The sequence below is a fragment of the Garra rufa genome, chromosome 3, assembly GCF_049309525.1.
Source record: "Garra rufa chromosome 3, GarRuf1.0, whole genome shotgun sequence".
Taxonomy (NCBI): Eukaryota; Metazoa; Chordata; class Actinopteri; order Cypriniformes; family Cyprinidae; genus Garra; species Garra rufa.
The window spans coordinates 60,813,288-60,828,476 of NC_133363.1; the positions used below are offsets into that span (position 1 = coordinate 60,813,288).

General features: G+C 37.8%; 1 protein-coding gene across 1 annotated transcript in view; it reads left to right on the forward strand.

Moving 5' to 3' along the window:
• LOC141331691 (B-cell receptor CD22) overlaps positions 1-15,189 on the forward strand; it is a 79,845-nt gene that overhangs the window by 1,003 nt on the left and 63,653 nt on the right. Inside the window, exons 3-4 of the mRNA XM_073836726.1 lie at positions 12,669-12,923; positions 13,677-13,949. Of these exons, the coding sequence (XP_073692827.1) occupies positions 12,669-12,923; positions 13,677-13,949 (528 nt within the window). The remainder of the gene's footprint in view (positions 1-12,668; positions 12,924-13,676; positions 13,950-15,189) is intronic.

The following is a 15,189-nucleotide window of genomic DNA, read 5'->3' on the forward strand; positions in this document are numbered from 1 at the left end:
CCATATTGGTGATACTCGGATGTAAACAACAGAATGGATTTCACAGTTCATACTCAATACATTGTTCTACTAATTTATGCTGTCTAAACCATTAATAGAATGTGTGGAAACTGCTAATCAGAGAAGGACGTAGTAAGCAGCAAAGGGCACAATATTTTGACAAACTAAAGTTAATAGGTGGTAAAGATACGTACAAGAAGAATTAATTAAGATATAAGTCAAATTTTTCACCTACCTGACTGGAAATAATACAAACAACCACAAATGTTGTCAAGATTCTTGACCTGGAAATTCTGGTTCAGTTTGGCCAACCACAAACATGTTTTGTTCCTCAGACAGTTTTTTGCACACTTCTCTTTGATTTGTTATAACTTTTGACAGTCTGTAGTACTTATACTTGTGTTATAGTACTTATAAATGTTAGCACAGCCCAAAACATGACAGTAATTGACCATTTTCTGCAGCAAAAATCTGCAAAATCAGAATTTTACTAAATGCTTACAAATACACTTCACAAACAAACGTCTTCTGCACCAATTGACCACATGCACGGATTACTTCCTTGTTTAGACAAGCCAGCTAAGTCATTTCCAGTCAACTGTAATGTGCCATAATAGTCCATTCACATTCAAAGAAAAGTTTTGTTTGTCTAAGAGGACCAAACGTCCATGTACCATTTCAAGAATGACAAAAGCCAGTTTAAAAAAATATGCAAGTAAATCAGCTAAATATGCGCAAGTCATTGCTATGTTTGACAGAAATAACCAGACAAAACATCTGACAAGCTGATTTAAAAAAAAGAGCTTAATGATTCAGACTAAATTCAGAGTAACAAAACTACTGCAGTAACAAGTTTGTGTTGGTTAAATATAGGCTATTTAATAGCTTTTACAGTTCAAGATAACGCTTAAAAGATGTAGTTATTAAATTATATAAAATATTTCATAATACATATGGATTCATATTGAGCACATTTAATTCTTATACCATTAATATTTAACTTATTTAATTTGTAGTGAACTATATATAAGTATTTAAATAACTCACCCTTATAGGCTGTTTGTGTCTGAGCTTAATGACTTTCTGCACTTGCTGTACTACTTCAGTGCCATAAAAGTACTACAATTTATTATACTAGTAATTTTATAATAAATCGAAAAGCAAGACGTCTTAAAAAAATTAGGGAGTTGAAATGGCAGCTGCAGCCAATGATTAATCCTCTACTGCCATCTTCTGGTTATATGAGTAATTTCATGTCATTTTGGGCTTAAAAAAGACGTTTTTAGTGAAAAGACATTTTTTCCATGTTGTCTTTATGAATAAAAAGTGAATCTTTCATGTGTGAATAATGTGTGAAAAAGTGAATTTTATTGCACAGCTGTAGAGTTTAAAAATAATAAAGGCTTTAAACTAAAAAAAAGATTTTAAAAATGTGTTCATGACTATGAAGGCAAGTTACTGATTATCAAGAATAGCATTAAGATATCCTCGAAGAGAAGTATTGCTAGCTAGCTAACGTTAGCCTAAACACATTATGATAGTGTTTAGCTATCAGCATTTCCTAAATGTAGAACTGTGCAGGTACTGGCCTGGGATTACCAGGATCGGCATTTGATATGTTGTTAAATAATATGAAACTAAATGTTCATGCCGCTATCATTATTTACGATGTTGCAATTATTATTTTTCTCAGTTTCTAAAAAGAACGAGGCAGTAGAGGAGTCTCAGGAGGTGTCCACCTACATATAATAAAATGAGCTTCAGGGGAAGTTTACGTGCGGCTTACTGTCTCATTATGCAGAAGTTCTAAAGAAAGCTCCATGCATATGGCCAATTCTCTCATCAAGTGCTAAAATAATACTAATGTCATGACTTTGAAATTTCATAGGTGTGCTATTTGTTGTCATGGGACTGACAAACCCATCTAATATTATCATACCTTTCTCATCAAGATGGCGCCGTGGATGGCAGCCTCTGTGCTTAGCTCTCCAGTTATTTTAGTGTTTTTGTTAGTTTTTCCTGATTTTTTGTTCTGCAAACATGATCAGTTTTACCAGAGATGATCTGCTGAACATTCGGCAGAACACACCATATAATCTCCTACCGGTTTTTGATTATTCGGATGTTTCGCTGAACATAGTAGTTGGCGGAGCAGCAGTGCTGAGACGCTTTCGGACGCTTTCGGACGCGCAGGAGGGGGAAGCGCGCCGGCACGCTCGTGAAGCTTCGTCAGCGTGGATTCAGGCTGTCGCTGCAAGGCAAACATCTGGCGAATCTCCGCTCTCTACCCAATAAAACGGTCGAACTCCTTCTGCTCTCCCGGACAAATAAGTATTTTTCACACTCTGCTGCTCTATGTTTCACGGAAACCTGGTTAAACGCGGCTATACCGGACAGCGCGATTAATCTACTGGGATATCAGCTGTTCAGAGGAGACTGCAACACAGAATCGACGGGGAAATCGCGCAGCGGCGGGACGTGCTTTTACATCAATGAGAGGTGGTGTACAGATGTAACAGTGTTAAAGAAGATGTGCTGTTCTGATCTAGAAGCGCTTTTCATTAACTGTAAGCCGTTCTATTCGCCGTGAGAGTTTTGCTTGTTCATTCTCGTGAGTGTGTTCATTCCACTGCAAGCGCTAGTAAACCTGGCGTTGCAGAAACTCTCCGATCAGATCACAGAGAAAGAACAACAAAACCCGGACTCTGTTTTAATCATTCTTGGGGATTTTAATAAAGCAAATCTCTCACATGAACTGCCAAAATACAGACAGCATGTTACATGTCCGACAAGAGACAGTAATATATTGGACCACTGTTACACCACAATAAGGAATGCATATCACTCTGTCCCACGGGCAGCTTTGGGACTATCTGATCACTGTCTGGTCCATCTTATACCAACCTACAGACAAAAACTTAAAACTGCTAAACCTGTAGTTAAGACTGTAAAAAGATGGACCAACGAAACAGAACAGGTCTTACAATCCTGTTTCTATTTGACTGATTGGAGTGTTTTTGAAGCTGCTGCCACCGATCTGGACGAGCTCACAGAGACTGTTACTTCATATATCAGTTTCTGTGAGGATTTATGCATTCCTACCAGAACTTATTTAACATACAACAATGACAAGCCATGGTTTACAGAAAAACTCAGACATCTTCGTCAGGCCAAAGAGGATGCCTACAGAAAAGGGGATAGAGTCTTGTACAACCAGACCAGGAACACACTGAATAAAGAGATTAGAGTGGCTAAAAAGACCTATGCAAAAAGGTTAGAAGATCAGTTCACTTCGAATAATCCAAGTTCAGTGTAGAAAGGCCTGAAAACCATCACAAACTACAGGACACCACCCCCATGCACTGAGGCAACTCAACGACTTGCTGAAGACCTGAATGAGTTTTACTGTAGATTTGAAACTCTCCAAACCTGTTCTGACAATCTCTTCACACAACCATTAACACCTCCAGCAACCCCCCCCCCCCCCCCCCTTCACTTCAAAACAGCAAAGATGAGGTGTGCCAGGTCTTCAGGAAGAACAAAAGAAGAAAGGACCAGATGGTGTGACACCAGCCTGTCTGAAAACCTGCGCTGATGAGCTGGCCCCCATTTTTTCACATATCTCTGGAGCTGTGTGAAGTCCCTCACTGCCTAAAATGCTCAACCATTATTCCTGTCCCAAAGAAATCCAAGATAACAGGACTTAACGACTACAGACCTGTGGCGCTAACATCTGTCGTCATGAAGTCGTTTGAAAAACTGGTTCTGGCTTATCTGAAGGACATCACCGGACCCTTACTGGACCCCCTGCAGTTTGCTTACCGAGCAAACAGGTCAGTGGATGATGCAGTGAACATTGGCTTGCACTTCATCCTGCAGCATCTGGACAGACCAGGGACTTATGTGAGGACCCTGTTTGTGGACTTCAGTTCGGCCTTCAACACCATCATTCCTTCACTCCTCCACACCAAACTAAACCAACTTTCTGTTCCTTGCCCTATCTGTCAATTGATCACCAGCTTTCTGACAGATAGGCAACAGCTGGTGAGACTGGGGAAATTCACATCAAGCAGCTGCACCACCAACACTGGCACCCCTCAAGGTTGTGTTCTCTCCCCACTGCTCTTCTCCCTCTACACCAACGACTGCACCTCTAAAGACCCCTCTGTCAAGCTCCTGAAGTTTGCAGACGACACCACGGTTATCGGCCTCATTCGGGACGGTGACGAGTCTGCCTACAGACAGGAAGTAAAAGAGCTGGCTGTCTGGTGCAGTCACAACAACCTGGAGCTGAACAAGCTCAAAACTGTAGAGATGATAGTGGACTTCAGGAGGAACCCCCCTGCACTTTCCTCACTCACCATCATGGACAGCACTGTGGCTACGGTGGAGACATTCAAGTTCCTGGGATGTTTCATCTCCCAGGACCTGAAGTGGGACACTCACATCAACTCCACTGTACAAAAGGCCCAACAAAGGTTGTACTTCCTTCGCCAGCTGAAGAAGTTCAACCTACCACAGGAGTTACTGAGACAGTTCTACTCAGCCATCATCGAGTCTGTTCTGTGCACATCAATAACTGTCTGGTTTGGCTCAGCTACAAAATCAGACATCAGAAGATTGCAGAGAATGGTTCGGTCTGCTGAGAGGATTATTGGTGCTCCCCTGCCCACCCTTCAAGAACTGTATACATCCAGAGTGAAGAAAAGAGCTCAGAAAATCACTGTGGACCCCTCACATCCAAGCCATCCTCTCTTTGAACTCTTACCATCCGGCCGGCACTACAGAGCCCCAAATATCAGGACTACCAGATGCATGAACAGTTTTTCCCCCAGGCAATCCACCTTATGAACAGTTAAAATGCAAAAAGTGTGTGGAATAATCTGACATCTACTGCTACCACCTCCACCCTAACACATCCCTGCATTGCATCCTATCACCTATAGCACAACTGTACATACATATTTATTAAAAGTATTATTATTATTTTCTATTTTTTATTTTTGGTCTATTTATGCTTACATATATGTAATTTTTCTTATTCTCTTTTTTATTGTCTGTGTGTCTCTGTGTACTGGAAGCTAATAACACTGAAACAAATTCCTTGTATGCGCAAGCATACTTGGCAATAAAGCTCTTTCTGATTCTGATTCTGATATATAAAATCTCTACAAAGACATTCATGCCCACACAGTATAGACGACAGAAGCAGAAGAGGCTTCCCTGTTCTGATGAAGAGTTTACCAGCCAGTAAATGATGATACGGCTTGACTCAGACACCACTCAGACTGACCACAGTCAGTCATGTGGCTTCTCATTCTGCAATGATAAAAAAAAAAAAAAAACAGCTAAATGTCCATAATAGTGATTCAGAAATTCTTGGTAACGTAGATGTCTTCACACTTCCTTTTCTAACACTGGGCAAAACTATGTTTTATGCCCAGTCTGACAAAAGTGGCTCTATTCATAATGTTTGGTTTAAAGTGACCTGCGTGAAGCCCTGTTCAGATCCAACATAAAAATATAGATTGAAACCACACTGTAAAAACATGTTTTTGCCAAAATTATGAATTTCCTTTTTCTTTTTTACAAAAGTCACATAAAACTAATTTATTTTATGTTATAAGGAATCTTCGATACGTTCTCAAGAATATATTACAAAAAGGTTTAAAGTTTCTTTAAAAAAACTGCTGTAATATATAATATATATCATAATTATATAATATATACAGTAATAATATTCTCTAAAGATTTGCAGTTTAGAGCTAAAACACAGAATGCATTTTTGATACTAGATGTTTTCTGCACACATGTATTTCCTGTACTGTCATCTATATATTGTCAATTTAATTTTCTGTCTTCCTTCTTTCTCCCTTCACACTCTTCTTTACAGGAAGTATTGATTCTATAACACCGACTCTGTGTTTAACTTTGTGCATTAATAGATCAGTATGGAGCCTAGTTTACTTCTTCTAACACTCTGTGAGTATCATTTTCTCATTTATGTATTACTTCTCTTATTTTGTGTAGTGATGGAGTGGATCAGTGTTCATGTGTTTTTAATCTTAAAACTGTACTGTATGTATTTAATCTGTTTTTATTTATGCTGCTGATAATCTGTGGCAGAGTATCAAATCCGTCTGTTGCTCATGATATCTGTGTGTGACAAATCAAAGTCAAATATACATTGCTGTGCTGTAGATAAATGAGATCAGTGTCTTTATCAGTTATGATGGCTTCGGTGGTACAATTTAAGGTTTGTAAAGGCCAGTTCATGCTGCACAAACCCAACGAACCCCTAACTGAACATGCTCAGCCGGTGAGAAGAAAACAACGCCAACAGGGGTGAAACACTGATCGAACAAAATGCAATGAATGTGTGTGTTGCCATTGGACTAGTTTTAGTTTAAACTAGCCCTAATGGTTCACGTGTTAAATTGGAAAACTCATGTGGAAACTCATTAGAAAACTGTTATTGTTTTTTGTGTGTGTTGGACTAGTTTGAGGTTACATTAGCCTTAATATGAATTGGAAATGCTGATGTGTTCTGTAATAGTTTTTTTAAGTGTTATCTTCAGTTCATCTGCATTAGCAGATATGAGTGCATCTACATAGTCTTTACTTTTAACGCTGAACTCTCAGAGACTTGGTTTAATGGTTTTGTTGTTCTAGAATTGTTGTTCAGCAATAGAATACCATGTATAGATAATGCTGTGAGGTGGCTTATGGTTCTGCAGTCACGTCAAACGAATGATTAATGATGTTAATAACCATGCCATCTATGCTGTTCTTTACATCTGAGCAAGCTTTTTTAGGCTTGTGGATTCACTCTTCAATAACTATAGCCTAACCACTATTTTCGTAGAGTTACATTCAAGTCATTTTAAGACAAAAATAAATTAGTTTTACGTCATTAAAGATGAGTTTTAAGTTATAAAATTAGTGACTGGTGGGGGACTTTAAGCACCAGTTTGAGGATGTTCAGAGTCATACATGGCATTCAGAAGAAACATGATCTTAAATCAATGTGATTTTCTCTTTTTGTTTTTTAGCGCTGATTTCCAACATCCCCCCTGGACAGACTCTAGGTGATACATATATTTTTATTTAAATCTTTGCATGATTTCCACTTGAACTGATCATGAACTGAACAAGAGTGTTTTTATGAGTCATTTTAGTCTTTATTGTGTTGACAGAAAGCAATGTAGGATTGAGAGAGGGTAATGGTATTGGAAAGTACCAGTTTTAGTCCTAAACTTGTCCTGAATGCACAGCCTAACCCACATCAGATATTTAGTGGAAAGACTGTGACTTTTAGACATGGACATAGTGATGCTGGAGTGCAAAATGAATGCATTTGTCAAAACTTTGTTATACGTCAGCACACATTCAGAGTCAAATGTAGATAGTATAATCCACCTTACTTAATCCATAAAGTAAGCTCAAATTCAATATCTACAGTGAACTGATAACTGATCTCACAATAACAAACTGCAGAGAAGAGAGAAAAAGTGATTCACATCAGTGATGCTGTAACACTGACAGAATCATTGAGTATTTTATGCTACACCAAACACTTTATATAGAAAGAGTGTGCACTCCTTATACTAATGAATGGGAAAAATTGCAATATGGTGAATAAGCTCCACCTTCTAAATGAAAGAGCCAATTGTTGATTACTAAAGACACTGCGTCACTGCAGCTGCCGTTAGAAGCTCAGTTTCCTATAGAAACAGACAGCATTCGCATACTTGCACTCATGTGTATTGGCTGCTCTAGCCTGACAAAATAAGCCTTTTTAACATTATTTAAGCATTAGAAACAACAATTATGAGGCAGTTGCTGTCAGATTTCAGTGGTAATTTCAAATGCGAAGTTTAATCGTAAGCTTGGTGAACCGTTTTGGAGAGTTTTATGTTTTCCCATTCAAAGAGATGCCCGAGAGGCATTTCAAAGATGGCCGCCGAGTGACATGACTTGCCTTAAAGTGAAAGTGAATCGGTAAGTCAAGTTTGCATTATAGTAAAGTGATTTCCACTTTAATTAAAAAAATATATAACAAACATGATTAATGTAACCATTTATTGTTATAGCTTTTGGAGCAAGGGCGCTGCCATCTTGCAGTACCACAGCGTGTGATATCATGGTGTTGGTTCGCTCTGATGGCCAGTACAGTAATATAAGCATTTCTTTACATTTTGAACGCACAAATGTTATTTTAACAAAAAAATAAAATAAAATAAAATAAAATAAAAAATTCACCATAATTTCAAAATTCATCAAACAGTTTATATGATGAGTTTTGATTGTGGTATCCCAAATATTGTTTGCGAGGTGCAACATGATGTAAACACCCTGCTGAAAAAAACAGCATTTGCAAAGGAAGGAAAGGAGGTGACGTGAGGCCAAGTATGGTGACCCATATTCGGAATTTGTGCTCTGCAATTAACCCATCCAAGTGCTCACACAGTAGTGAACACACACACCATGAACACACACCCGGAGAAGTCGGCAGCCATTGCTGCGGCACCCGGGGAGCAGTTGGGGGAACGGTGCCTTGCTCAAGGGACTCACCTCAGTCGTGGTTTTGAGGGTGGAGAGAGTGCTGTACATTCACAATGCCGGACCAGTGACTCGAATCTGCAATCTTTGGGTTACAAGTCCGACTCTCTAACCATTAGGCCACGGCTACCCCTGTTAGGTTAGGCTGCTGGTTAGGTAGTTTTTACAATTTTAAAAAGGACCAGCATAAACCAGCTAAAACCAGCATCCCAGCACCAAAACTTACCTAAGCAGCATATGCTGTTTTTTTCAGCAGGGCATACAACACTTAAAACAATATTTTATTGTTATGTCAGACATATTTGCATTACCCTGACTTGTTAACTAGTTGTATGTGACATATTTTATTATGTTCACCTGTAAATACAATTAGCTTTCCTGCTGTTAACAGGATTGTAATTTGGAATTTTGTTTTGGGTTTTCATGTTCATGTCTTTTTATTTTGAAGTTTTGCCATGTTCCTTGTCAAGTTTTGCTTCCCTTTCCCTCATGTATTCCTGCCATTGGTTGTCTTAATTCTTTGTGTCAATGTTTTCATTGGTTCATTTATTGGTTGCCATGGTCTTGTTTCATGTTTCTCATTGGTTTGTTTGTCATGTGACCCTCATTGTGTAGTATAAATATCCCTCCTGTTCTTTTGTTCATTGTTGTGTATTGAAGTTGTAATTCTGCTGTTTGGGAAGTGTCTGTCTATTTCAAGTCTGTTTCATGTCAAGTCTATATTAAGTCAAGTCAAGTTTATGCCAAGTTTGTCAAGTTAAGTCAAATTAGATTATGTTTTTTGGATTATCACTGTAAATGAAACTGCACATGGGTTCTCACATCTCGCCGTTCAGTGGACTAATTATTACAAGGACGCAGTGTTTAACTAATCATCTAGCTGACAAATCGAGTCAGTGCTGCTTCCTTCCTAAAGTTCTCACATGTTTTAAGCCTCTCATTTTAAATAATAAAATGTTTAATCCATTCAAGCATGAGACAGAACAAAATAGAGTTCAATGGGGTACATACGTGCTGTGATGCTGTAGTCTCTGTAGGCGCCGATGGCGCCACACACACACACAAAACGCCACAGTTTGAACACTCTTTCATTCCCTTATCAGCAAATGCACACAAAATTATGTCAGAATGACAATCTTGAGGAGTATCTATGTAAACGTCTATTGTTTGCACTTTACCCCAAACCAGCAGGTTCACGGCTTCTTCAACCTCAAACAGTATTTCTGCATGGTCCAATCGCCATTTTGGCTCAAATGCATAGGCACTTATGGACTCAACAGCCCTTTCAAGTTATTATTCCTCCATTTAAAAACAAGTGTGCGCTCAAAATGTCAAGAAATGCTTATATGTTGTACTGACCATCGGAGCGAACCAACCCTGTGAAGTCACATGCTGTGGCAAGATGGCAGCACCCTTGCTCCAAAAGCTAACAAAGCATCCTTTTTTCCTTAAAATTTTAATTTGAATAGTGTTTGTTATATATTCTTTTTTAAAAGTGAAAGTGATTTTTTTAAATAATGTAACTTGACTGACTAATTCATTTCTACTTTAAAGGGACTACACTTAGTAAATAGCTCATATTGCTAATTGCATCCAGCATCTGCCTTACTTTACCTTACTTTAAGCTGAAAGGTGTAGAAAAGTTTAGACATTAAAGGGATCGTTTACCCAAAAATGTCATTAATTCTGTCACTAATTACTAGGGATGGGAATTGATAAGATTTTTACGATTCCAATTCCTTTTTCGATTCTGCTTAACGATTCGATTCTTTATCGATTCCCTTATCGATTCTCATTTAGAAGAAAAGGGACAACAAATTGTTGATTATCATCACCAATGAGAAAATTTATTAAATAATAAAATAAATATTCTTCTGTAAAATTAACAAAATACAACATAAATTATTTTGTGGAAATTCTACAAGAATGTCCAACATTTTCTAATAGAAATTAAAATTCTCCTTTTTAAAAGGATATATATGAACTCAAAAATAGAACTGTCTGCCAGTGACAAATACAATACAGTGTAAAATGCAGCTGAACTGTGCATTTTGCAAATCTGCAACCATCAGCTTGCTATGAAGATTTAACAATTATTTTGCAAAAAAAATAAGCATATCTGCTTTTTCAGGAACGACACGTGATCTTTCTGGACTTATGTGATGGTCATCAAAATGTAATGCATGAGAAGGCGTTCATTTAACGTTAACCGTTACTAACAGCAAGTTTTACACAGCTAATATGATGGCAGTGTTTGTTAGTTAATTAGTTATTAGTTATTAAATATCAGTTTTATTAGCCGAGGAAATAACGTTGTTGCTGCTGCTGCCGCTGCTGGGTTGAGAACTGTTAGTCCGGAGCGGATCGAAAACGCAACATTCTTTTATTGTTATTGCATGCTGTGTGCGCAAATGTTTTAGCATGTTAGTGGTATTTCCTCCCTTTGAGGAAATATCTACGCTGCAAGTATTGCAAGTTGCCCTATTTTCGTCTTTTTTGGTGAAATACAACCAGACTTTTGAGCGTTTGTTCCGCTTAGGAGCCATGCTTACTATTGACTGAGCGTAAGCTACGCAACGTGCATACGTTACGCAATGCGCGTGATGACGTCATTCGTGCCCACTGGAATCGTTAAGGGAATCGTTTGCAAATTTTGCAAACGATTCAAAGGAATTGAAACACTGGGAACCGGTTCTCAACAAGAACCGGTTTTCGATTCCCATCCCTACTAATTACTAACCCTCATGTTGTCCCAAACCCATAAGAGCTTTGTTCATCTTTGGAACACAAATTAAGATATTTTTAATGAAGTCCGTGAGCTCTTTGACCCTCCATAGACAGCAAGGGTCCGACCACATTTAAGGTCCAAAGAAATCTGAGATGGTCCTACTATGTTCAAGGTACAGAAAGTGACTAAGAACATTGACAAAATAGTATGTGACATCAGTGGTTTAACCGTAATTTTTTGCACACATTAAGTATTTTTGTAGCTTCATAAAATTTTGGTTAAACCACTGATGTCACATACTATTTTGTCAATGTTCTTAGTCACTTTCTGTACCTTGAACATAGTAGGACCATCTCAGATTTCTTAAAAAATATCTTAGTTTGTGTTCTGAAGATAAACAAAGGTCTTACAGATTTGGAACGACATGAGGGAGTAAAAAATGACAGCATTTCCATTTTTGGGTGATGTATTTCCTTAAAGGGGTCATCGGGTGCAAAACTAACTTTTACATTTTGTTTGCACATTAATGTGTGTTGGTAGTTTGTGTACACAACCACCCTACAATGATATATTTTTTTAATCTTTAAAACTAATATCCCCTTTTTAAAATCAGATCATTCTCAGCTTCTTGTCGTTGTGATGAAACACAGTTGATTGACATGAGCGTCTTACCTTAGACCCGCCCTCACCGAGCTGAAACAGTCCGAATACGATTGATATTGTGTGACTCGTGCAGAGGAAGACTCTAATTGAGCGATTGAGGTGTTCTGTTGTTGGATGTAATAATGAACAAAGCAGTCATTTACTACCGACATCTGAGCCGCTGAAGACGCAGAATTTTAACGTTACTTTCGTTTTTAAATGGAAAGCGCCAATTGCGATCTATATATGCATCTAACTTTGTGTGAATCATACGTGATGCAGCTTCACCGACAGCAGAAGTGAGTATAAGGGTTTTTATGCATCTTTGCAAATGGCCTTTCCTAATAATGTGCTTGTGGCAAGTTTCCTCGATAAACGGGGCTAAATGCAGCTAAAGGCGCTAAATGCGCCTAAAGTAAACATTACAGATCCTAATCCCTCAGTAGAGAGGTGCGGGGCGAGCAGAGCTCGCTGGCATTTAAAGGGGCCATGTCTTAAAATGAGCTAAAATTTTGCAGAGCTGATTTTGACAAGGTAAAAGAGTGTTTTTTACACTACTATTGAGAATTTTTAACCAAAGTATATTAGAGACTTTTCATTAAGACCCTAAAGAATCATATGAACTTGTGGAAAATGGCCATCCGATGACCCCTTTAATATAAATGTAGAAGTCATAAGCAGTGATACATAATGACTGAATACTGTTCATTAACTCAAAATTGCGAAATATTTACAGGCAAACCTAAATTAACTGTAAAGCCCCAGAGTTCAGTATTCACTGGAGACACAGTTACTCTGAGATGTAATGTGGATTGGTCAACTGGATGGACAATGATCTGGTACAAAGACTATGAGAGAATAAAATGTGGTAATGAAACGGAAATACTGGGTGATGTGAAAGTCTCTGACGGAGGACAGTACAGGTGCAGTGCATTTAAAGGAAAAAGGAGCCATACAACTCAAAGTCGAAGGGTTGTTCTAAGAGTAAGTGGTAAGTGCTGTTCTGAGTGTTATTTACTGGGCAATCTAATTTTGAGTTTGCTACAATATTATGCAAACTATTATCATCTATCAACAGTATCATATGCAGTCAGTTAAAGGAGTAGTTCACTTTCAGAACAAAAAATAACAGATAATGTACTCACCCCGTGTCATCGAAGAAGTTAATGTCTTTCTTTTTTCAGTCAGTTCAGTAAATTATGTTTTTTGAGGAAACATTTGAGGATTTCTCTCCATATAATGGTCTTCTATGGTGCCCCAGAGTTTGTACTTCCAAAATGCAGCTTAAACGCAGCTTCAAAGGGCTCTAAATGATCCCAGCCAAAACATTTACGCTTTATATACTTTCTAATCTCTACATAGAGTACACATAGAGCTAGACAAGATGAGCATTTGAGGTTAAAAAGTATATAATTTTTTTTTTTTTTTTTTACAAAATAACTGATCGTTTTGCTAGATAAGATCCTTTTTATCTCGACGGTAATCGTTTAGAGCCCTTTGAAGCTGCATTTTGGAAGTTCAAACTCGGGGGCACCATAGAAGTCCATTATATGGAGAGAAATCCTGAAATGTTTTCCTCAAAAAACATCATTGCATTATGACTGAAGAAAGAAAGACATGAACATCTTGGATGACAACGGGGTGAGTACATTGTCAGTAAATTTTTGTTCCGAAAGTGAACTACTCCTTTAAATGAATCTGATAAAGCCTACAGTCATTTAGATGTGTCTTGTGATCATTACAGAGAGACCCAAGGCTGTAGTGCGTGTTCATCCTGATGGACGTGTGTTCAGAGGACAGTCGGTCACTCTCACATGTGACATACAGGAGACAGACGTCAGCAGCTGGAACTACACCTGGAATAAAAACAATTCAGTGATTCATGTCAGTCAGTCTCAGGAATACCGAATCAGTTCTGTTAGTGAATCTCACACAGGTAATTACAGCTGTACTGGAAGAGAAACACAAGGATCACGATACTCACACACCAGTGATGACGTTACACTGACCGTTTCAGGTGAGTGTCAGAATCTCTTCTTCATATGAGCAAAAATGAACAGAACATGATTGACAAGCATAACATTGAGACACAAACTGACTCGATTTTACATTCATGGAAGAATCTCTTCTCACTAAGCTCAGTGTATCCTGTTAAATGTGTATACTTTAACAAAACAACAAGTCCAATCTCTTGTTTACGAAATTGTCTGGTTGTGTTTCATGTTTTTAAGCTCCATCATCAGTTCTCAAACTGCTCAGTTCTCTACTGACAGCTTCTCCATATGTGCTAGTGACCATCATACTGGGAGTCAAATGCTACAGAGCTCACGGTGAGATCTCTTTCTCTCTCAGAGCTGTTCTGCATTGTTATAAATAATTCAAATGTCACTTATGTCAAGTTTGCCTGTTTTACAGTTCAGACTGATGAGATCTATTAATATGCTGTGACAAGGAAGCAAAAGCCTACAGTCATGATGAATGAATCTGCTGCTAAATTATCAGCGTTCAGAGTCGACACTCAGAGACAGTGTTGGGGAAAGTTACTTTTAAAAAGCAATGCATTACAATAGATTGTTACTCCCTAAAAAGTATTTAATTACATTACTTAGTTACTTTTTTATGGAAAGTAATGCATTACGTTACTTTGGTGTTACTTTTTAAATCTTGGCAGGGCTTGCTTGTTTGTTTTTAATATAAAGTTATATTTTTAGCAAATGTAAACGCTCTTTCACACCAAACATTTGAAAGAAGAAGGCCATTGCACACTGAGTCCGAGATTTTTGTTTGCGCTTTTAGTTTTTTCATATTCATCATCCTTTCCTATCAAAATGCTTGCTATGAATGCGAAAATGCAAAAAAAAAAAAAAAAACTGATCCAAACTTTTTATGATGGACGAAAGTTTTGGAGGCAGTGTGTAAACATGATTGACACAACATGAGGTCGTATTTATTTTTTAACATGCGAAAATTTCAGACTCCGTGTGCAATAAGCCTCAGGCTGAAGAAAAAGTAAATTCAAGTCTGTACAACAGAACGCAGGAGAAGAAGGTTCAACACTCTTCAGCAATAAAAAACAATGAAGCACAAATGTTAGTTTATTTAAAGTAATTTTTGCTTATTAGTATGGCTAAACTAGATCACCAAAGATCAGCAGCAAAGACACTGGTTTTATAAAATGGGATTAAATACGTAAAGGCTATTTGTGTTATTTAACATGTTTAATAGGATTGCATCATATTTTGAGTTTGCATTTCGAA